Source organism: Hypanus sabinus, chromosome X1 (genome assembly GCF_030144855.1).
Source record: "Hypanus sabinus isolate sHypSab1 chromosome X1, sHypSab1.hap1, whole genome shotgun sequence".
In the NCBI taxonomy this organism is placed as follows: Eukaryota; Metazoa; Chordata; class Chondrichthyes; order Myliobatiformes; family Dasyatidae; genus Hypanus; species Hypanus sabinus.
Window position 1 is genome coordinate 56,868,814 of NC_082738.1, and position 24,315 is coordinate 56,893,128.

The 24,315-nt window shown below is 39.5% G+C and overlaps 1 protein-coding gene across 9 annotated transcripts in view; it reads left to right on the top strand.

Annotated features, from left to right (window-relative positions):
• The window catches only part of spop (speckle type BTB/POZ protein), a 121,552-nt gene that overhangs the window by 41,855 nt on the left and 55,382 nt on the right, over positions 1-24,315 (top strand). For 5 of the 9 annotated variants that reach the window (XM_059956634.1, XM_059956635.1, XM_059956636.1 and 2 more), the window contains 2 exons: positions 9,892-10,041; positions 17,410-17,531. In XM_059956634.1, coding sequence (XP_059812617.1) covers positions 9,964-10,041; positions 17,410-17,531 — 200 coding nt within the window. In that variant the 5' untranslated portion in view covers positions 9,892-9,963. Of the gene's footprint in view, positions 1-8,756; positions 8,859-9,891; positions 10,042-17,409; positions 17,532-24,315 lie in introns of those variants that run through there. The other 4 variants (XM_059956640.1, XM_059956642.1, XM_059956633.1 and 1 more) reach the window with 2 other exon arrangements.

Below are 24,315 nucleotides of genomic sequence, written 5' to 3' on the forward strand. Positions count from 1 at the left end.
TCTCAGAAAAACTATTCAGGTCAGAGTGAAAAGTTGGAAGGTAGTTGTTAATGAGCTGCCTGGTGTTCAGGAGCTCATCCCTGCTGAATATGACTGAACAAAAACAATAAAAAGACACAAAAACACACAAAAAGCCAGAGAGCTCGGCACTGAGGCCGCCATCTGCGGCGCCATTTTAGAATTTAGAATTGTGTATACTGTCCTGACTTTATGTTCTGCTCCTGTAGTCCATCCACTTTAAGTTCAACATGTGTTCAGAGATGCTCTTCGCAGAGAGGTTGATGAGAGTAATATACAGAGTAAAGGAAACCAAAATGAAAAGTGAGTGTGCAATTGCAGAAGTGGATCCTATCCAACAGTGATGATAAACCCGAGTCAAGGCAGTGAAACCAATAGAGATATTAGAAGGAAAGTTAGCAGTTTAGTATGAGTATGTAACTTCTTCAATGGCAGCTGACTTATGCAAGTGTGGAAAATGCTGGTGCAGATAACGGCATATAATGAAGAGTGGTTTTAATGAAGGATTCTAACTGCATAGATTGGAATAAAGATAATGGCTTGTGTGAGAGGTAATTTTTTTTGCTATTTATACAGGATAGATTACTGCAACACATGTCCTCGCACCAACAATCCAGCATGCCATTATCAGATTTTGTATTGGTAAACAAATTAATAAACATTAATTTGTAAATATTTGTCAAAGAATGGGGCTGATAGGAATGAGCAACTAAGATCTAACTTTTGTCAGGTTGAATTACATGAAATGAAGCAAAATTTGTCAAGAATAAATATTGCTCTCCTAAATATCTCAGCAATTCATCTGATTTATAATAAAATTAATGTTGAATCCAAGACTCATTAAAACTAATGTTAAGTAGTGGCACTAAAGAGAAGTAGGTGAGCGTATAGCAGATACCCTAACTTAATTTTAAAACTGAAATAAAACCAAAATAGAAAATTGCAATGGGTCAAGTATTGTCTGTGGAATAGAGAGCATGTTCCCTCATTGGCACACAATGCAATAACTTGAATGCATTCTATGTAATTACTGAAGATTAGGTGATTCAAACTGGCAAATGTCTATACAGTGATTAATATTTCCCTTGATTATTCTATTGCAATTGTTAAAAGCACACCTTAATTAATTAATCAATTTCCCAAACTGAATAGCTCCACTTATCCTTCCTGTGTCTTGTTTCTTTCATATTTAAAAAAAAATAATTTTACATCTTGATCTTCTAGTACAATATTTGGTCCTAATTGTCCTTTATTTTTGGGAGTATAGTTAGGAAATGTAGTTGAAATTTTAAATACTCAGGAACAAGCAGTTAATTCTTCAGTGAGTTATTGTGATACACAATAGATTCCAGTGGACATATTAGGACCATATATTTTGGCTGAAGTTTTATGGAAATACTTAAAAAGGTAAAAAAATGAACTTCTGTTTAACTGAGTAACAAATTATGTATTTAAATGAAATACCGAACAGATTAAACATTACTAATACCATTACTCATTACTATCCATTATATCTGATGAATTTTGTGCGGGTGAGTTTTTAAAGTGGGAAAAGCCATTGTACTGTGGGAGTTCCACTCTCTTGATCTCAGAAATCCAGTGGGGTGAACAGAGATCACAAATGAGGTTATGATTTCATCAACTTTACCTGCACCCATTCTGATCTATTCGGCTTCATCAACTTTGCCTCCAACTTCCACCCTGCTCTCAAATTTACCTGATCCACTTCTGACACCTCCCTCCCTTTTCTCGATCCCTCTGTCTTTATCTCTGGAGACGGCTTATCCATTGATGTCTATTACAAACCCACACGCTCTCACAGCTACCTGGACTATACCTCTTCCCGCCCTGTTACTTGTAAAATTGCCATCCCCTTCTCTCAATTCATCTGTCTCTGCTGCATCTGCTATCAGGATGAGGCTTTTCATTCCAGAATGAAGGAGATGCCTTCCTCCTTCAAAGAAAGGGGCTATCCTTCCTCCACAATCAACCACATCTCTTCCATTTTGCGCACATCTGCCCTCACTCCATCCTCCCGCCACCCCACCAGGGACAGGATTCCTCTTGTCCTCACCTACCACCCACGAGCCTCCGCGTATAGCACATAATTCTCCACAGCTTCCCCCATCTCCAAAGAGATCCCATCACCAAGCACAATTTTCCCTTTCCCTCTCCCCCACCCTCCCGCTTTCTGCTTACTGCAGGGATCACTCCCTACGTGACTCTGTCCATTTCTCTCCATTGATCTACCTCCTGGCACTTAACCTTGCAAGCGGAACAAGTGCTACAACTGCCCCTACACCTCCCACTACCATTCAGGGCCCCAAACAGTCCTTCCAGGTGAGCGACACTTCACCTGTGAGTCTGTCGGAAACATCTATTGTATTGGTGCTTCTGGTGTGGCCTCTTGTATATCGGTGAGACCTGATGTAGATTGAGAGTCCACTTCAAACACCTACACTCCGTCAGCCCGAAAAAGCGGTATCTTCCAGTGGCCACCCATTTTAATGTCCATCCATGGCCTCCTCTACTATCATGATGAGGCCACACGTAGGTCAGAGGAGCAACACCTTTTATTCCATCTGGGTAGCCTCCAACCTAGAGACACTCAACGTTTTAGTAATATCTTCTTACTCTCTGCCATCAGATTTCTGAACAGTCCATACACTTGTGAACACTGCCTCACTATTCCTCTTTTGCAATTCTTCTTTTAAATATACTTCCTCTAATCTGTGTGAGCCTGTGATTTATATTTTGATCATGGGCTTTTTGGGTCAGCTGAATGATCTGGTGCTTCGAGGGAACTTGGCAAGGTTGAAAACTGAGTGTGTGGCCTAATAGTGGAGTGCTTCTTGATCAGCTCCAATTATTGACCATTCCCCAATTAAAGCATTGGGCTAGATTGAAATCAATGAGAATGGGAACAAAAGGCAGTGGGTGTTCAGTGCCGTCTGTCCATATTTGACCATTCTCCCTCTCCTACTCACTTGTTGGTGCTGGAGGAAGGTGCAGGTGTTTTGGGTCTTGAGCAAGGTTTGGTCAGTGCAGTTTGTGGATTGGACTGGTTTTTAGAGCACTCTGCAGTTCATGTTATCATAAGTCATAGGAGCAGAATAACACCATTCATCCCATTGAGTCTGCTCTGCCATTTGATTACGATTTATTATCCCTCTCAACCTCATGCCTTCTTCCTGTAACCTTTGACATCTTGACTAAGCAAGAACCCATCATTCTCTGCTTTAAATATACCCAATGCTTATTAATTATACTTGCTATTAAACAAGTTCACATACTCGGTATAAAACCTGCACATACAACATTGGATATGATGTAGCAGGCCCCAAATCTGAACCCAATCTATTTGACTCGGAATAGAAGAAGAGGGAATGGGGAGGGAAAAAATACCAGAAGGAGAAATTTATAAAGATTACATCTTTATTTGTTCTTCACAAGACGCATGCAATGGCTTTCCTTAAAGCCCTGTAACCTCCTACTTCTCTGTGCCACCCTGAAATACCCAATCTGATTATGGCCCTGGACCCCAACCAGGAGCTGTTTACAATTCAATCCTAACCCCTGATCTGAACCCTGAGTTATTAATCTTCCTCACTGCCAATTTCCCCCTCCCCCCAACTAACCCAAACAGTGCACTATCTCTGCTCCCCACCCAGTCCTCCCTACCCACAGCTATACCCTAGACCCAAAGCCCATCATTCACTCCCCTCCTGTCAGTGCTGTCCTCCTGTGTTTACTTGGTGTAAGACAAGCTCGATTGCGTGCACGTGTTCATCTGCAGACTGCTGAGAACTGCTTGTATATTTGCACAGCTTGAAAAATCAGCAACTCTTGCAAATTTGCTTTATTTTGTATTTAAGTGCAATTTAAAATGTAAAATGAGTCTGGAATTAGTTTATTTTATTTATTTATTTTAATAAGAGATTGGTGGGGTGGGAGGCCCTTGCAGCCCAACAAGCCAGACCACCCACTTACATCACAACAGCCCAATCAAAGGACAATCCCCACAATTACCAACCAACTCACTTACCAGAATGTCCTTGGGCTATGGGAGGAAAGCGGAGTGCCTGGAGCAAGCCCACATGCTCATGGGGAGATGGTACAAACTCCTTAAAGAGAAGGCCAGAATTGAACCCTGAGCTGCAATAGCTGTTATGTGTTTCTGTTTAATATATAGAAAATTTTGCATAATTTTGATTGGGAAGGACTGGCTCTGCAGAATGCAGTCAATGAGCAATATAGCACTAAATTGAACTGAATTGAACTAAATTGAACATTCCTAGTCTGTTTCAAGGACTCTGTGGTTTGATATTTAATATTCTGTGTCTTACTAGTTTTGTGTTGTTTGCGTGTTGGATGTTTGATGTTTTATGTGAACGGGTTCCATGGTGTTTCTTTGTTTTGTGGCTGTCTGTGGGAAGACGAATCTCAGGATTGTATACTGCATAGATACTTTGATAATAGATGTACTTTGAACTTTAGAAATCTTGATTTTAGTGCAGTCATCCGGTATTACTTAGCACCTTATCTAGACACCAGAAAGTCTATTTTAAGGGACATTGGTGTTTAAACTCCTTTGCAAAGCAATTGTCTGTATTAATACAAGAAAGCCTAATAAAGTATAACGTTTTATCTGAGACTTCTGTGGTTATAAAACCACATGGCAAATGTTCATGCTGCATGGCTGAATTGAGCTAATCATAATGCATTGTCATAGAGCCTCCAGAACAAGTTTTCCTGCCTGAACTTGTCTGGGAGTGCCTCTGCAATACCTGAGTGCCTGAATCCTGCAATCAGTGTTTAAGCCTCAAACAAGATCTATATTCCATTATTGTAACCCAGTAACAGAAGGGGGCATATGATGCTCTTTAATTTGCTAGTACTATTGAGGCCTATGTGTGGATAATGGAGTAAGAAACAGAATGGTGCACAAAATTTCTTTTGGTGATAGCATTGCCACAAGGGATCAAGGATAAAAGAAAGCAATCGGTGCTATTTTAATGTCATGTTTTCACTGGAATGCCAGTCCTGATTTCACGCACTAGTTATGCAATTATTTGTGATTAAATATTATATTCCAACGTATTAAATAAAATTGTTGAACTTGTACCAGCTGGGATGCCCCCATTACACAGCATGTAATGTGTACCTCTCCAGGGTATTTATTTACAGATGTTTGTTCAATAACACATCAGGCAGCTTTATATTGGCTGAATAGGTAATGTGTTTGATGTATGCAGTATGTTTTGTAGAGCACAATGAAATCTGTTGGTGCTCTGCACTTGGAGACAGCTCAACTATCAGAGTTACATAAAATACACAGCAGTCATTCAGGCCATCCAGCTAAGGTTGGTGTATTGTAAGCACTCACCACTTGGTCGAATTCTTTGGCTTCTTGTTCTGATATCCTGTAAAGTTTTTTTTTAAAAAAGACATTTAATTCATTTTTGTTTGTAAACTAGGATTAACTTTGCTTCCAAATGTGGACTTTTTTTTTATCTTAACCACTCAATGTGTAAAAGTATTTGTTCATGTTTCCTTGGCATCCTTTGCCCAAATTTTTAAATCTGTTTGTTTGACATAGCATTCACGACAATATGAACTCTTTCTTTTTGATTAGTCTATTTATTTACTTTTCTAGATCCTATACAGCTTATGAATACCCCACAGTTCTTTCCCCACTCTACTTCCTCATTCTTAGAACAGTTCTAGCCAACCTTCTCTAGCTTTGCTTAAGCCCTTAATTCCTTAAAATGTATGCTTTAGGATAATCAAATGCTGCATTCTAAAAGCTTTGACATAATTTTCATAAAGGTATTGGAATTTCTTGTAGTCTGTACAAGATAGATTGTCTCAGCAGGGTTCCATCTGAAAGGCACCAGATGCCTTTGGAGAAACTAGTAAGATACCAGCAATCAGCAACCTTTTTCCTGACCTACCCCATTCCAAAAATGCATTCTTTCTTCTTTACATGGTTTACCCACTTCAGTGGTCCTTTCTTTTCTCTTGCACTCCTCAAGCGTGTAATTTCTCACACTTCATTGCAAAAGATGCTTTGCTATTAAAAATTTTTGTGTAAAAAGTTTTCCTGAATCTAATAGCAAATATTGATTGCTGATTTCATCATAAAATCGATAGTTTATATATGTTATACTTACAAGATTTAATTACTATTTAAATGACCAGTACAATATGGATTTGTAACTGTATCATGTTTATGTCTATGTTTCTTTATGGCTATGTTTCTTTTACTTGTCCTTCCATTACAATTCCAAAGTTATACCGGGAAGTTTAGTTAGATGGCCACTCTAAACAGATTTGACTAATTGTGGTTGCATTGGTTTAAGCATCCAATAGTCAAATCCACTTTTGATCAGGGTAGTTTAATAATAGCTTTATTTATAGAGGACTTTTCACACAGATAATGTAGTTTGAAGTGCATTACAATGGGATAAAAGTACGAACATGAAAATAAAGGACAGCAGTATGTTAGTTAAAAGCAAGTTTAAATATAGGTTTTGAGCTGGCATTTAAGTGTCAACTGAATCTGCATCCCTTGTAGTTTTAGGTATTAAACTTTACGGTTTAGGAGTGTATTTCAAAAAAGCTGACCTGTAATCATCTTTTGAAGGAGATTATTTAAATTTAAGAGACCAGCGAAAGAAGACCTGAGAGCTCGAGCAGAATTGTAAAACACAAAAGATTCTGTGATATACTCTGGACCCAAACTATTAAAGGGCTTTAAAAGCAAGTAAGAGAACCTTAAAACCAATTCTAAAAGGTACAGAAAGCCAATGCAGAGTATCTTGTTTGAAGTGATATGCTCCCTCATCCTGGTTTTGGTTAAAAGTTACGTTTTGAATGATTTGAAGTTTGTCAGTAGGTTGCTTTGGAAGGCCAGTAACATCTATTAAGGCCTGAATTTTTTTTTTTAGCATCATTATGTGACAAACAGGTATACCTTTGCATTATTTCTGTAAGTGTAGAAATGCTGCTCTGGTCATGTATTTTTATGGGATTTAAAGTTCAAATCTGAATCGAGGATAACACCCAGGCTAGTTAGTGCTGATTTTACAAGGGGAACCGAGTTCCCACATTTATCTCTTTCTTTGGCTTTTTGGACCAACCAAAAAGTTTTCAGTTTTTATCTTCATGTAGTTTTAGGAAATGATTGCTCATCCATTTGTATATTGCAGCCATACCAGAAGTCAGAGAGGATAGGGTGTTATCATCATCAGGCTCAACTAAGGTATATAATTGGTGTTTTCTGCATAACTGTGAAAATCAAGTTCATACTCTACTGAGGGAGCATTTATATGGAGAAGAGTAGAGGAGCAAGACAGCTTCCCTGAGCAGTGCTAAAAGGTACATTATATCTCTTAGAAAATTGGTCTCCAAGGCCATTTTTGTTCTCCCTAAGGCAGCCTTTCTCAGTTGTTTTGCTCTGGAGTAACCCTTGAAATAACTTTCAGGTCTCAGGGAAACACTGTTTTTTTTAAAAAACAAGAAAAAGTATATTATATCTACAGCTCACGGTACGCTAGCATGATCAGTAAGTAATCCAAGAATAATTGTCAATGCTCTTTTGAGTAGAGAATGAATTTTTAGTCAACCTTTCCTGAAAAAACCAGGTAGTTAAGCTTAGCTTACTTTTCTTGAAATTATCCTTTCTTTCCCTTTAATAAATTTTTAAAACTCGTAAGGCAAATATAATAAAATTTCTGTTAAATAACTGGCTTGAGCCAAAATAGGATTTAATTTTTCTAAATGTAGGCTTGGTAGATTTAACTTAAATAAAGATTATAAATTGATTTTAATGTTATTTACAACATGAAAATTTATTGACAATGTTGAAGCAGTGTTGTGACAATGTCAGAATTTTGTTTTATAAGAGAAACAGAACCTCTCATCGAGCCAACCATTGATGGGGCACCATCAGTACAGATGCCACGTTTCCTCCAAGACCTTTTGTTTCCAGATATGAAGACAAAACGTTAAATATATCCTGGCCTTTGTTTGTTTTGAGCAGCTCTTTGTTACAGAAAAAGTTTTCTTGAATTTCACCATTTACAAATCTTACAAATGCTACAACATGATGTTCGTTGGTGATATCTGTGATTCTTTAACCTGGGTAGAGAAGCTGTTGTTTTTCAGTTTATCGCACATAACCTCTTCACCATCATGTGTTATGCCGTCAATATGGCAACTTATATTGATTGAGAGTGAAACCTTTTCAATTTCTCATACTGCATCTTGTTCTAGCATTTTACCCACTATAATTTTGCATGCTGTCATCATTAGGTTCTCACTAACTGTGTGACTTTTCCTTTTTTTGGGTATTTAGTTCTGCTACTAAATAACTTGTTTCCTGAACCTTTTTACTGTGACTTTATTAACAAAAGCTTCACTCTGTTTGAGATTCCAATAGCCGTTTAAAAGTGCTGATTATTTTATGTGTCAGATGGCTGTGACTTGTAGTTCAGTGTCTTTTCAATTTTGTTGGAGCCATTGCTACATTTGTAAGTTGCTTGCCACAGACTTGGCACAATGGAATAGGACAACTTTGATCACCAGTTCATGTAAAACCCTTTGTTAAGTAGTTCTCATTGTAATGACGGCCTTTTTATGTCCATTGTTGCATAATAACAAAACTGGAAAACTGTAAAAAATATGAAAACTTCACAATACAATTTACTTATAACCTACAGAATCCACCTTTTGCAACGTTTACAACAGCAGCAAAGCGGCAGGCCAGCAGCTCAGTCATGGCGCATAAAAATTGGAGGGAAACTTCTGTTCTAAAGAATCAATTTTCTACTACACTGGTAGAGTTTCTTTGCTCCAAAAAGTTAATCGATGGCGCATAAGAGGAAGTTGGGGTGGGGTGGGGGTGTAATTCGGGGTGGAGAGGTTGACTTCACAGCCCAAGCTGGGAGGTCCATTCAGAAAATGCACTTCAAGCTCATCATCAGCCTTCCGTCCTCCTGACAATGCAATGCAGTGCTCACCAATTATCAGCTTGCTATCTTCCCCTCTGTGCAATACAGTGCCCACTGATTATCAATGGCCTCCCCTATTTCAGGTCAAAAGCTGAGAATAAACATGGTCCTACTATGCACTGCCATAACTGGGCTGAGAGATCTCTAGTGAGATTGCTAACGGGGCTGCTTTGTCACTGCCCACCACTGGTTAGCATTGTTAGTATCACGCAATGTGTGAAGTTCAAAAGATGATTTTTTTTTCCAATCCTGATCTCTCATGGAACCCTAAGGTTCTGGAGAACTCTGGCTGAGAAACCCTACTCTAAGGTATATGAGCGAAACCAATTAAGAGTACTACCAGAGAGGCCAATCCAGTTCTCAAGGCGATCTGGGAGAAGGTCGTGGTCAGTTTTGTCAAAGGCAGCCCTAGGATCTAAAAGAATTAGAACTGAGATTCTTGTTGGCATCAGTGCTGAACCTAAGGTCACTGATAATTTTGATAAGGGCCATCTCTGTGTTGTGGTTTGCTCTAAAGCCTGAGTGAATCTTTTCTAGAATATTGTTCTCATTCAGAAAGTTTGGTGTAAAAAGTAATTTGAGCTAACCTTTTGAGTCAAATTTGAGTTGATTTAATTCTTGCCAACTGTTTATCTGTATTGGATTGTAGAATATGTGATTTATTAAGGAACAAATGCCTTTAACTGCTTGCAAAATGCGTTTACTGGAATTCTGATTATGTAGATATTATTGCAGACAAACAATACAAGATGATACAATTATTTTCATCATCCTCTAAATTGAATTTAAAGCTATTCTGATAATAATTTGCAATATAGCCAAAAACACTTTCAACTAATTTGTGTTAACCTTTTCACAGTAACGGAAAGAGATTTCTACTGAGATTTTATTCATCTGCCTTGTGAATACCTGCAGAATAGTCAAACTGGCGATGTCAAGAGTACCAAGTCCTCCACCTCCAGCTGAAATGTCAAGTGGACCTGTGGCAGAGAGCTGGTGCTACACGCAGGTAGGCTCGTACTTTTGAATAAACTATTCCAATTTTTCTTTTGTGTGAAAGATAGTACCAGCATTTTAGCCGCTTATCTTCCTGTGGCCATTTTTGGACATGCTTGTTTGATCTGTAATTTAATGTGATGTGCTATTTAGTGGATTACTTCTTACTGTTGAGCAATGTCTTTTTTTCAGCTATCTCTCATTTGATTCTTCGGTTGATGCGTTGTATGGTGGATGGGTTCTTGGTTCAGCAGAGGAGGTTATTAGGTGGTTTTTCCTCATGGGTAGATCAAATGTATGTATTGCTTGCAAACTTGGTGAATGTAAGTAGCATAATAATTGTTCGATCCTAGCTTGAATAACAAATTGATAGATACGGTTTCGATAACATAGCCATTTGGAGATGATATGTAGAATCTGCTCTGAGAGACGTTTGCTATCATATAAGGTACATTTGCATTTTTTAAAATCTAAAATTGTTGCATTTTGGATATAGTGTTTCAATTTCTGCTTCTATGTTGTGCCCAAACGTGCACTCTGAAGTTGGGAGGTTGATCATTTTTAATAATATAGCCATGGCAGTCGGCGCAAAGGATCCAAATTTTAATCCACTGCATGTTTTTAAAAAATATTTTGTTTTTGTTAACTATATTAGTATGTAGTCGCAGATCCATAAATAAGATAAATATTAAGTGTAGAACTTATGCTGTTTTTGATGTCTTTAATTGCTAATTCAGAATTACCGTTTAGACAAGCATCAATTTTTGCTTCTATGTTGTGCCCAAACGTGCACTCTGAAGTTGGGAGGTTGATCATTTTTAATAATATAGCCTTGGCAGTCGGCGCAAAGGATCCAAATTTTAATCCACTGCATGGTTTTTTTTTCCAAATATTTTGTTTTTTTTTTAACTATATGAGTATATAGTCACAGATCCATGAATGAGATAAATATTAAGTGTATAACTATACTGTTTTTGAATATTTAAATTTTGCTAATTCAGAATTACTGTTTAGACAAGCATCCCTTAAAATGTTAAGTATTGCCACATTCACAGTACAAAAAATTAGAATCTGAATCAGGCACAATTATCACTGGCAAATTTTGTGGCATGTTGTTTCAGCAGTACATTGCAATACGTAATAAAAAAAATTACAATCAGGTGTGTGTGGTTTCTGCATTAATTACTCAAAGTGTGGTCTGATCTTCATCTAAGTCACAATAATAGTGACAAACAATTGTACTTTTCTTTGTCTTCATTAAATACATCGTTAAATCATTCACAGTCCAGGCTGGAAAAAGTATGTGAACCCTTGCATTTAGTAACTTGTCTAACCTCCTTTAGCAACAATAACCTCCACCAAACATTTCCTGTAGCTGCTGATCAGATATGCACAAGAGCAAGGAGGCATTCCTCCATACAAAACAGTTTCAGTTTATGAATATTTGGGATACCTTGCACAAATGGCCCTCTTCAGGTCATAACACAGCATCTCCATTGTCTGTTGGATCATTGTCTTGTTGCAACATCAAACTTCTATTAAGCTTCAGGTGACAGACTGCTACCCTGATATTTTTTGTAAAAAAAAAATTTGTTTTAAAAAAAAAAGCTGCCAAGGTCCTGAGGTAGCAAAGCAGCCCCAAACCATGATGCTCCTTCCACCAAGCTTCACAGTTGGGATGAAGTTTTGGTGTTGGTCTGCAGTGCCCTTTTTCCTCCAAGCATTGTGGTGTTCATTTCTAACAAAAGGTTCAACTTTTGTCTCATCTGTCCGCAGAACATTGTCCCAGAGCCATCAAATGCTCTTCATATGACCCGAATGACTCTTCAATTCCAGAATGATTTTTGTGAACCCCCTTTGAATTCTCTGCAGTTTCAGCACATCCTTTCTAAGATAAGGAACCCAAATCTGCTCACAATACTTCAAGTGAGGCCTCACCAGTGCTTTTTAAGTCTCAACATTACATCCTTGCTTTCGTATTCGTATTCATCAGCTTCATATTATATGATTTCTTTAAACTTAGTTAAGGTGACACATAACTCTTTTGTTCCAGGGAAGTGTCTCTCAAGAATCTTTCCTTATTTCTCGAGCCCTCCACAGTCCTGGTAATGTCCTAGTGTAAATGGTGGTTGTGGATGGCACAGAATTCATTACTTTCACAACCATTACTGTTTCAGCAATGTTGTCAAGGAATAAGCTATTAACTCTTGTTATGATAATGAAGAGTACAGAGACACGTGGTGTTCATCTGCTTGGAACAACAACTAACCAAATGTTTGGGTACGTTAGCTGGATGAAGAGCTAGCTTGTTCTCCTGCAGAAGGATGGACTCCCTTTCCAAGTCCTGTGGAAAAGAACAAAGAGACTCTCACCAGAGGCCATTCTTACCACTCTAGTTTGGTGGCTCTGGAGGGGAATACCTGTGCTTACTGTAGAGTGAACGTTCTACAATTGCTAAAGTGTGAGATAAAAAAATGCAGGAGTGCTGGAGATGTGAAGGAGTGAGTCTTACTTAATGTGACAGCTGGATGGGAGCCAGATAACAGCTGGAGGGAGATTGAAAATCTGACTGAATGGTGCCACAACAACATCTCACTCAATGTCAGCAAGACCGAGGAGCTGATGATTGACTTCAGGAAGAGGAAACCATAGGTCCATGAGCCAGCCCTCATCAGGGTATCAGAGGTGGAGAAGGGTCAGCAACATTAAATTCCTTGGTAATAGACCATTGACCAACGACCAATCAGGACATCAGAAATTTGCAAGGAGGGGATTTCAGTCAGGTCCACTGTCTGAGCAGAAAAAGGCAGTTGCAAGCTGGCTGCGGCAGTGTAATAGAGCATTGACCGGTGACCAATACGCAATTAAAGAAAAGTAGGGACAAGTGCAGCAGCGATCATCTGAGTAGACACTCAGTGGTGATTACAACTACAACTGCAAGAAGTGCATCCAGCTGCAGCTTCTAACAATCCGTGTTAAGGAGTTGGAGCTGGAACTGAATGATCTCTGGATCATGCTGGATGCTGAAAAGGTGAGAGGACATATGAGAGTAACTCCATATAGAGGAGACTGGGTGACAGAAAGAGGTTAAGGAGCTAGTGCAGAGTACTCCTGTGGCCATCACCCTCAACAACAAGTTTATCATTGGTATTGACATAACAGAGGAAAGTCGCAGTGGTCAGGACTATGGCTCTAAGCCTGCCTCTGTCATACAGCAATGTTGTTGTTTTTTTTTGGAGCTGTGGTTTCCTCCGTGATGTCCTTCCATGAACACCATTCTCGTTCAGGGTATTTCTTATGGTCAATACACGAACAGAGATATTTGCAATTTCTAGAGATTTCTGCAGTTCTTTTGCTGTTATGCTTGGGTTCTTTGTCACTTCCTTCAGCATTTCATGTTATGCTGTTTGTGTGATCTTTGCAGGATGCCCACTCCTTGGGAAAGTAGCAATAGTACTGAGTTTCCTCCATTTGGAGGCAATTTCTCTTGCTGTGAACACTCAGGTCTTTAGAAATGGTTTTGTAGCCTTTTCTAGCTTCATGCATCTCTACAATTCTTCGGTCCTCAAGTTGTTTTGATTTAGGCATGGTGCTCTTAAACAGATCTTTCTTGTGAAGAGCAGGCTCTGTCAATAACCTGACCTTGTGTATCTTTTTTATAGGGCAGGGCACCTCTACACCCACACCTCCAATCTCTTCTCATTGGTTGGAGCACCTAACTACAAATAGCGTTAGTAGAAGGCATTACCCCAAAGGTTCACTTACTCTTTTGAACCGAGACTGATTGCTTAAATGGTGTGCTCAGTATTGACGAGAGGATGTATAATTGTTGATGCATTTGTGTTTGTCTATTATTGTGACTAAGGTGAAGATCAGACCACATTTTGAGTATTTAATGCAGAAAACTAGGTAATTTCAAAGGGATCACAAACTTTTTCTTCCAACTCTATGTACGTGTTTTAAAAACAAAAAATAGAAATGCAAAGAGAGAACAAAAAGTAGCAAGGAAGTTCCATTCAGAAATCTGATGGTGGAGAAGACACGTGTGTCTTTAAGATCCTGTACCTTTTCCTTGATAGTAGCAATGAAAAGAGGGCATGTCCTGGGTAGGGGGTTCCCTAATGATGGTTTTCACGTTTTTGAGGCACTGCCTTTTGAAGGTGTTATCAATGCTGTGGAGGCTATTGCCCATGATGGAGCTGGCTGAGTTTACAACTTTCTACAGCCTTTTCTGATCCTGTGTATTGGTTCCTCCATATGAGATGGTGATGTAACCAGTTAGAATGCTCTCCACATTACATCTGTAGAAATTTGTGAGTGTCTTTGGTGGCATGCCAAGTCTCCTGAAACTCTTAATGAAATATAGCCACTATTGTGCCTTCTTTATAATTGCATCAATATTTTGGGCTGAGGATAGATCTTTAGAGATTTTATCACCCAGCAACTTGAAACTGCTCACCTTTTTCGCTGCAGATCCCTCTATGAAGACTGGTGCATGTTCCCTCGATTTTCCCTTCCTGAAGTCCACAATCCGTTCCTTGTCTTACTGATGTTGAGTGCAAGGTTGTTGTTGCGACACCACTCAACCAGCTGACCTGTCTCGCTCCTGTATGCCTCCTCATTACCATCTGAAATTCTGTCAACAACAGTTGTGTCATTGGCAAATTTATAAATGGCGTCTAAGTTGTGCCTAGCCACATAGTTCTGGATGTAGAGAGAAGAGCATTGGGCTGAGCACACATCCTTGAGGTGCACTAGTGTTGATTGTCAGCGAGGGTGAGGTGATGTTATTTCCTATCCGCTCTGATTCTGGTCTCCCAGTGAGGAAGTCAAGGATCCAGTTGCAGAGGGAGGTAGAGGCCCAGGTTTTGGAGCTTGTTGATTAGAATTGAGGGTATGATTGTGTTGAAGGAAGGGCTAATAGCTACAAACTGCTTCAGCTTACCTGACTGCACCTTTAGGGCTCTGCTTCAGGGAATCATGTCATTTCTAAGCCGGATAGTTTATTAAAGTGGTTTGCTTTACCTAATAATGGGTTCTTAAAAAAACGTCAATTGAAATGCATTCTGCTAGGGCAGTGTCAACTTTGAGGCCAATATCTAAAGTTTCCTTTGATTTATTAGAATTTTTCCTCCAAAATAAATTACAATGATGATATTCAAAGAAAGCTGCTGATGGTATATTTCCTAACTGCAGAATTTGAGCATTGTTTAATTTTCTGTAAATTAGAAAGCACCATGGTTGAATCCTGGTCTCAACTCTTTTTGACAATAGCCCAAATCTCCAATCATTATATTGAAAATCCAGTTCAAAAAAAACAAAGTTAAGCCTGTTATACCTGACTCAGTACTTCATTGTCAGTGTTATCCCTTCTATGGGAATGCCCTTGGAATGGGTTGTGTGTGTATAGGTGCATTGTTAAAGCTAGGATAATCCAAATTTATGTTTTGCTATTTCTAGAGCGGGTATGGTTATATATAAAATTCAAATCTAAAATGCTGGGAATGCTCATGCAAGAAGAGAATTAATAATGCAGCTGAAAGCCCCTTTGTCAGAAGTGGGAAGGGGAGAAAAGTCTGTTGCATTTTGTGGAGGGTGGGGAAGGGGAGAATGTCTCTGATGAGGGTAAAAGTGGAGTAACCATGCAGCAAGCATTATCTGGTCGGAGTGAATGGGCTGTTTCATCTAGAAACACCTACAAAATGCCACTCAGGAAGAATCTATAGAAAGGAGTCATCACTTTACTTTTTCCACTATCACCTCCCAGCTTCTCACTTCATCAGGCCCCCCACCCACCTGGCTTCACCTATTACCTTCTAGCTTGTACTGCTTCCCCCACCTCTTGACCTTCTTACAGCTTCTTCCACACTTCCTTTCCAGTCCTGATGAAGGGTCTGTGCCTGAAATGTAAACTGTTTATTCCTTTGCGTAGATGCTTCCTGACCTCCTGAGTTCCTCTAGTATTTTGTATGTTTCTCTGGATTTTCAGCATGAGCAGAATCTGCGTTTTTCATTTAGAAAGGTTGTTTACACCCCTGGGTGGTGGGAAGGAAAGAGATTAAAGGACAGATGTTGCATTGTCTGCTTCTTCGACAGAGTGCTGTTAGAGGCAATAGACAACTGGACCAAGGAGTTGCAAAAGCAATGATGCATGTGAAACATTGAAAGGGGAGGCGAGGGGAAGATGAGTCTGGAATATCTTTGAAGATGTCAGAAATTAAGGATAATAGTCTGTTGAATGAGTCCTGTTGGAAATTGGGTGAGAGCAGAGGCAAGGGAAATGATAACTTGATTTCTCTGTATCTGCTGTGGTCTAAGATACTGGCTCAGCTTATTTTTTTTACCACCTTTTCAATCCCTGGAAGTATATTACATGCTTCCATTTGCTCAATGACTGGCTAACCTAGCTCTCAACATTTGGAGTTTTGCTTTTGAAGAAAATTTTATAGTTGAGGCTAAAATTCACTAACTTTTACTTTGAAACTATGCCTTGTACTAATTGAATTTTCCAGCAGCTGTTTCAGTCTGCAGAATTTCCAAAGGAGCACAAGTCATGCGACTAAACCAGGACCATTTTGCAATATTGGTGAATATTGCTGTTCTGTACTGGGCCCCCGTTGACAATAATATTTTCAGTGTTCCTGCTGAGAAAAATGAAGACTTGCATATTCACTGGAAGATATTTACAGTTTATAACTCCAATTTGCTGAACATCTGAATTTCGAGAAGCTCATGAAACAAACAATTTGTATTGTACAACATGACGCTGTAATTCTTGATGTTTCGTCTATTCAGTCCAGGAACTTGTGGAAACAGTAGTATTTATATCAGAAACATTATCCAAAACAATAAGATGGCAAATGAGCTTTTAGTTGCTTTTAGTGTTGATTGTGAAATGAATGTTAGCACAGATTACAAAATACGCCATTGACTTCCATTTGAATCGTTGAAGCTAGCAGGCCTGAAGCTTTGCATTTCTAATAATGTAGAAATCTCAAATCATTGCTATTAGTTGTTCAAGCTACCAACTGATACAAACTGTTACTTCTAGATGTATTCAAAATAACTTGCTTTAGAGTTCTGTTCAAGGTCATGAATTTGTGCTCACTAGTGAGCTTAGTAGTACTTTGAACTAGACTTGTTGAATTGTTATTTTGTGGAGGACTTTGTTGTATTAAGTATATTCTGCCATTGTGTTGGAAGTTATGAATAGTATGGTAATCTATTATTTTTTTCTGAGGTACACTCATTAGGAAATTTAGTGTAAAGGACAAGCTAGTCATTAGGTATATACAGTATGCTTATATTAAGCAAGGATGAATTAGTTTTATTCAAATACAATATTTTTAATAATTGCCTTTACAATTTTTATTTTTGCTAGATAAAAGTCGTGAAGTTCTCTTATATGTGGACAATCAACAATTTTAGTTTTTGCCGGGAGGAAATGGGAGAAGTTATCAAGAGTTCAACTTTCTCCTCTGGAGCAAATGATAAATTGAAATGGTAAGTGTGGGACTGAGTAATATCTTTCATTTACATGCAGGGGTTCAAACAAGTAATTGCTTAAGAGTACTTTGGCAAAAGACAACATTTTAAGTGCTTGAATTGCATAGTGACATTGATTTACTTTGTCATCAGAAATACCATTCTAAGGCCATTCTCAGTCCTTAATTTAAAGAAAATTGTGCAGGTTCAGGTGCACTGCTTAACCCATATTTGATAATCTTGTTTGAACCCTTGTGCATAGTGTTCTAGCAACCCTGTCATATCTTAAAACTCTAAAAAGTAAATTAATATTTTTGTTGTATTAGAATTAGAATTCAGATCAGATGAGCAACAAGTTGGCTCAGTTGACTGGTTTGTAAATATCTGCAAGCTACTTTTTGCTATCTTTTGGCTTCAAGCTGTCCACGCAGTGCTTTGTGTTAATTAACTGGGATGCAACATTGAATGTGAGTGTTTAAGCATTGGTATTTTCCCCTTGTAATGTGCTAAAGTGTTGCCCATCTATAAAGGCCTCTAATGAGAAGTTTTCGGATGAAATATTAATTGGAATTCAGCTGTCTAATTGTAAGAGCATGTGAAATGGTTGGCAGGTCCTCTTATTTAAATTAAACATCTGAAATATCCAAGAGATGGCAGATGTCTTAAGTTCTGTAAATATTCCATTTATTTTTCTTTCCAAATGTCAGTTTAAGTACAAAGGGTCTCTGGGAAACTTAATTTTCTTTCCCTCTTCTTGCTCTTTGCTCAGTTTTGAGATTTGCAGAAGCAGTTATTCATTGCTTTCCCCACTCCAGAATTCTAGATTCAAGATTAAAGTATATTTATTATCAGTGTATAAATTATACAATCTTGAGATTTGCTTGCTCGTAGATAGCCACAAAGCAAGAAATCCAAAGTAACCCAATTTAAAGAAAAAAAAGAATAAAAATAAAAGACCACACTCGATGAGCAAGATTGCTTCTAGATTGGCTACTGGTCTTTATTTTCTCTTGGGATGTGGTACTATAAGGAAAGCTAGCATAAATTCTACCAGAACCATTGTAGTCCTTGTGAAGGACTCCCACAGCATTATTTAGTAAGAAATCTGAAGTTTTGACTCGGCAACAATGAAAAGACAGTAATGTAACTTTAAAATTAGTTTATTATGTGAATTGGCAAGAGGTAGGGGAACTGAAATGCACTGCTGCTCTTGCACGTCTAGGTGTTGGCGATAGTGGTGAATATAGGTAATTTGATGCCGTCCATCTTGCAATTCATTGCAGCTTGTTTCTCTATTAACAGTACCTCAAATCTGGTATCAGCAGCAAGCTGGCTAATACGTAGTGTACATTCGTATGCAATCATTTGCATAAATAATGGACAGAGGTCCCAACATTGTCCCTGGGTCACATTCCCATTCAGATATGTCCATACATGGCCTCCTCTACTGCCATGATGAGACCAAACTCAGGTTGGAGGAGCAACACCTCATATACCGTCTGGGTAGTCTCCAGCCCCTTGGTATGAACATCGAATTCTCCAACTTCCGGTAATTCCCTCCCTCTCACCATCCCACTTTCACTCTGCCTCCTCTTCTAGCTGCCCATCACCTCTCTCATGATTTTGTCGTCTTCTTCTATTACCCATAGTGCTTTCCCCTTACATTCCTCCTTCACTTCAACGCCTATCCCCTCCATGCTTCCCCTCCCCCACCCCTTGATCTTTCCTCTAATTGGTTTTTCACCTGGCACCTTCCACCCTCCCCCCACCTTCTTTATAGGGCCCCTGCTCCCTCCTCCTTCAGTCGTGACGAAGGGTCTCAGCCCAAAACGTTGACTGTTTGTTTCAATGGATGTTGCCTGATTTGCTGACTTCATCCAGCTTTTGTACGTGTTGATTTGACCACAGCATCTGCAGTGCACTTTGTGTTTATTGTCCCTGGGTTACCCCACTAGTCACAGACTTTCAGCTGAAGATCAACTTTCAACCATCACTCTCGACTTCTTATCATTTACAGAATTTGCTCAACACCTTGCTAGCTTCTTCTGGATCCCATATGACCTATGCCATCCATGCAGGACTTTGTCAAAGCCTTACTGAAGTCTATATAGCCAACATCCATGGCCTTATTTTCATCTGTTCCCTGGTTTACCTCTTCAAAAAAAAAATTCCAGAAGATTTGTCAGCTATGACATCCCATTCACAAAGCATGCTGACCTTGATCGGATGTTAACTATCCAAGTGATGGTAGATTTTGTCCCTCACAATTTCTTCCAGTAACCTCCCTACAATTGAAGTCAGGTTCACCAGCCTATAGTTTTCTGACCTGTCCTTGCTACCCTTGAACAATGTTACAATATTAACCACCCTGGAGTCTTCTGGAACAATGACTTTTGCACATGTAATACCCTGATTAAGATTTTTACAGTTATGCTGTGAGGTATTTTTATTTTAGCAGTTTTCTGTAAACGCAGTGTGTCCTGTCAGTAAGCTTCATAGACTATTGTTTTGGCCTTGGCTTAAGATGAGGAGCATTTGCTATGGAACATTAGAGAGATCTGGGTGGGATCAGATTTCTGAAGCACAGTAGTCGCGTTTTTGGGCCTTTTGTTAGGAGGTGTGGGGAAGAGCACAAAAGAAGATGGTGGTAGAATCCCACCTGAAGGGAAGTCCCTATTGTAAGAAGTGCTTTGTGCAGATGAAGGGCTCAAAGGAGGAAGTGCCAATACTCCTGAGAGAGCCAGTTTGTTCAAGAAGGTCTTCGAGGGAAGTTGGAGCTGTGGTGGTGTCTTTTCACACAATATGGGTTCAGCGTGTGAGTACAGCATTACACCTGACTACTCCAGAAATGAGCTCCAACATTTATGTGCATATTAGACTGGTTTAACTGTAATGGGTCTTTTTCTTTTTCTGTAACTGTTGAAGTTGAAAAATTTTTTAAATACTGTATATTTCCTTTTGTAATTTTATTCTAGTGTATGATCTGTGAATTTTCTGGTGAATGATAATTTTGCATGGAGCAGTATTTGCACAGCATTCACTACAATCACTGTTCCTTAATTGAAACATCCCACCTTTCCTGTTTGGTTGAACCCCAAATCATACCAACCTGAGTTGTATACTGCTTATGAAAGGTGGCATTCTCACTGCTGAGTCACATGGCTGTTGGCAGAGTTTGCTAACAAGCCAGGTTTGTACACAAGCCTGATGAGAGGGTTACACACAGAACTGTAGTAATTTTATGTATCACACTATACTGCTGTCACAAAAAAAAATCAGACATATGTGAGTGATGACAAACCTGATTCAGATATGGGTCTCTATTGTGGACTGAGAGTTGGAAGGGGCAGGGAGAGTGGAATCCTAGTTGGGAAAAGGGAGAGAGAATGGGAAGCACTCGAGCAACGTTCTGTAATGATCAATAAACCAATTGTTTGGCATCAAATGACCTTGTCTGGTGTCTCAGGATTGGGTGTGTCTGCACCCACGCCAACATTCACTCTGTCATTCCTTCTCTGCCACTTGTCCCACAGTCTTTCGCACCTTTCCACCCTCGCCATTCCCAACATTATTTCCTTCTGCTGGATTTACAAACTCGCTCTCCACTACACATTAGCAAATATACTGTGCAAAAGTCTTAGGCACCTGATATATATGTGCCCAAGACTTTTGCACAGGACTGTATAATGAATAAAAGGGAGACGAGTGGTTTTTGGACCACTGGAAAATGAGCTGGAGGGGTAGTAATGGAGAATAAAGAAATGGCGGAGGAACTTGACAAGTATTTTGTGTCTATCTTTACTATGGAAGACGCAAGCAGAATGCCAGGAATGCAAGAGTATCGGGGGGCAGAAGTGACTGTTGTTACTATTACTTAGTGGAAGGTGTTTGAGAAGCTGGAGCCCGAAGGTAGGTAAAAAGCCAGATGGGCTACACCCCAGGGTTCTGAAAGAGGTAACTGAAGAAATTGTGGAGGCATTAGTAATGATACTTCAAGAATCACTAGATTCTGGAGTGGTTCTTGAGGACAAGGAAAATTGCAAATGTCACTCCACTGTTCAAGAAAGGAGGGAGGCAGAAGAAAGGATCTTGCAGGATAGTTAGCCAGACTTAAGTGGCTAACCAGATGTTGGAGTCTGTTATTAGGATGAGGTTTTGATGTACTTGGAGGCACATAAAATAGGTCAAAGTTAGCATTGTTTTCTAAAGGGAAAATATTGCCTGACCAATCTTTTGGAATTAGTGAGAAAATGACAGGCAGGAAAGACAAAGGAGAGTCAGTGGATTTTGTTTATTTGGATTTTCATAAGAATTTTGACAAGATGCTGCACATAGGAAAAGCACCAGCATGCATAGTTCCTGCGGATTGGAGAATGGCTAATGTTATCCCACTTTTTAAGAAAGGAGGAAGGGAGAAAACAGAGAACTATCGTCCTGTCAGCCTAACATCAGTAGTGGGGAAGATGCTAGAGTCCATTATTAAAGATGAAATAGTGGCATATCTAGATAGCAGTGATAGGATTGGGCCGAGCCAGCATGGATTTACCAAGGGTAAATCATGCTTGACTAATGGAGTTTTTCGAGGATGTAACCAGGAAGTTAGACAAAGGAGAGTGTACCTCGATTTTCAGTAGGCATTTGATAAGGTCCCACATAGGAGATTGGTGGATAAAATCAGAGCTCATGGCATTGGGGGGAAGATATTGACATGGATAGAAAACTGGTTGGCAGATAGAAAGCAAAGGGTAATGGTGAATGGGTGTTTCTTGGAATGGCAGGTGGTGACTAGTGGGGTGCCACAAGGCTTGGTATTGGGACCACAGCTGTTTATGATTTACATCAACGATTTAGATGAAGGCATTGAGAATAACATCAGCAAACTCGCTGATGATACCAAGCTGGGTGGCAGTGTGAAATGTGATGAGGATGTTAGGAGAATTCAGGGTGACTTGGATAGGCTGAGTGAGTGGGCAGATACTTGGCAGGTGACGTTTAATGTGAATAAGTGTGAGGTTATCCACTTTGGGAGTAAGAACAGGAAGGCAGATTATTATCTGAACGGTGTAAAGTTAGGTAAGGGAGAAATACAAAAAGACCTAGGAGTCCTCGTTCATCAGTCACTGAAGGTGAATGAGCAAGTGCAGCAGGCAGTGAAGAAGGCTAATGGAATGTTGGCCTTTATTACAAAGGGAATTGAGTACAAGAGCAAGGAAATCCTTTTGCATTTGTACAGGGCCCTGGTGAGACCACACCTGGAGTATTGTGTACAGTTTTGGTCTCCAGGGTTAAGGAAGGACATCCTGGCTATAGAGGAAGTGCAGCGTAGATTCACGAGGTTAATTCCTGGGATGTCCGGACTGTCTTACGCAGAGAGGTTAGAGAGACTGGGCTTGTACATGCTGGAATTAAGGAGATTGAGAGGAGATCTGATTGCAACATACAAGATTATTAAGGGATTGGACAAGATAGAGGCAAGAAATATGTTCCAGATGCTGGGACAGTCCAGTACCAGAGGGCATGGTTTGAGAATAAGGGGTAGGTCATTTAGGAAAGAGTTAAGGAAAAACTTCTTCTCCCAGAGAGTTGTGGGGGTCTGGAATGCACTGCCTCGGAAGGCAGTGGAGGCCAATTCTCTGGATGCTTTCAAGAAGGAGCTAGATAGGTATCTTATGGATAGGGGAATCAAGGGATATGGGGACAAGGCAGGAACCGGGTATTGATAGTAGATGATCAGCCATGATCTCAGAATGGTGGTGCAGGCTCGAAGGGCTGAATGGTCTACTTCTGCACCTTTATGTCTATTGTCATAGAAGATTGGCTGACTTGCAGGAAGCAAGAGTGGGAATAAAAGGGACCTTTTCTGATTGGTTGCTGGAGACTAGTGGTATGCAGCAGTCTGTGTTGGCAACGCTTCCTTTCACATTGTATGTTAATAATTCGGATGAAAGAGTTGATGGCTTTGTGGCCAAGTTTGCAGATGATACGAAGATAGGTGAATGGGCAGGTAGTGTTGAGGAATGGGCAAAGAAGTGGCAGATGGAATATAATGTAGGAAAGTTCATGGTCATGCACTTTGGCAGAAGGAATAAAGTTGTGTACTATTTTGTAAATGGGGAGAAAATTCAAAAATCAAAGATGCAGAGGAACTTGAGAGTCCTCATTCAGGGTTCTCTAAAGGTAAACTTGCAGGTTGAGTTGGTGGCGATGAAGGCAAATGCAATGTTAGCATTGATTTCAAGTGTATTAGAACACAAAAGCAAGGGTATAATGCTGAGGCTTTATAAGGCAATGGTCAGATCACACCTGGAGTATTGTGAGCAGTTTTCAATAGTACCGTAGTACCATTTAATATCAGAGAATGTTTGCAATATACAACCTGAAATTCTTGAATTCTTGGTCTTCGCAGACATCCATGAAAATACAGGAGTTCACTAGAGTTTAGAAGAATGTGGGGGTGGGGGGGTGGAGTCTCATTGCACCCTATTGAATATTGAAAGTTTGGGATAAAGTGAATGTTGAGAGGATGTTTCTTATAGTGGGGAAGTCTAGGACCAGAGGTGAGGAAAAAATTCTTTAGCCAGAGTGTGGTGAATCTGTGGCATTCATTACTCCAGATGGCTATGCAGGCTAAGTCAATGGTTATATTTAATGTGGAGGTTGATAGGTTCTTGGTTAGTCAAGTTGTTAAAGGTTATGAGGAGAAGGCAGGAGAATGTGGTTGAGAGGGATAATAAATCGGCCATAATAGGATGGCAAAGCAGACTAGATGAGCTGAGTGACCTAATTCTGCTCGTGTGCCTTA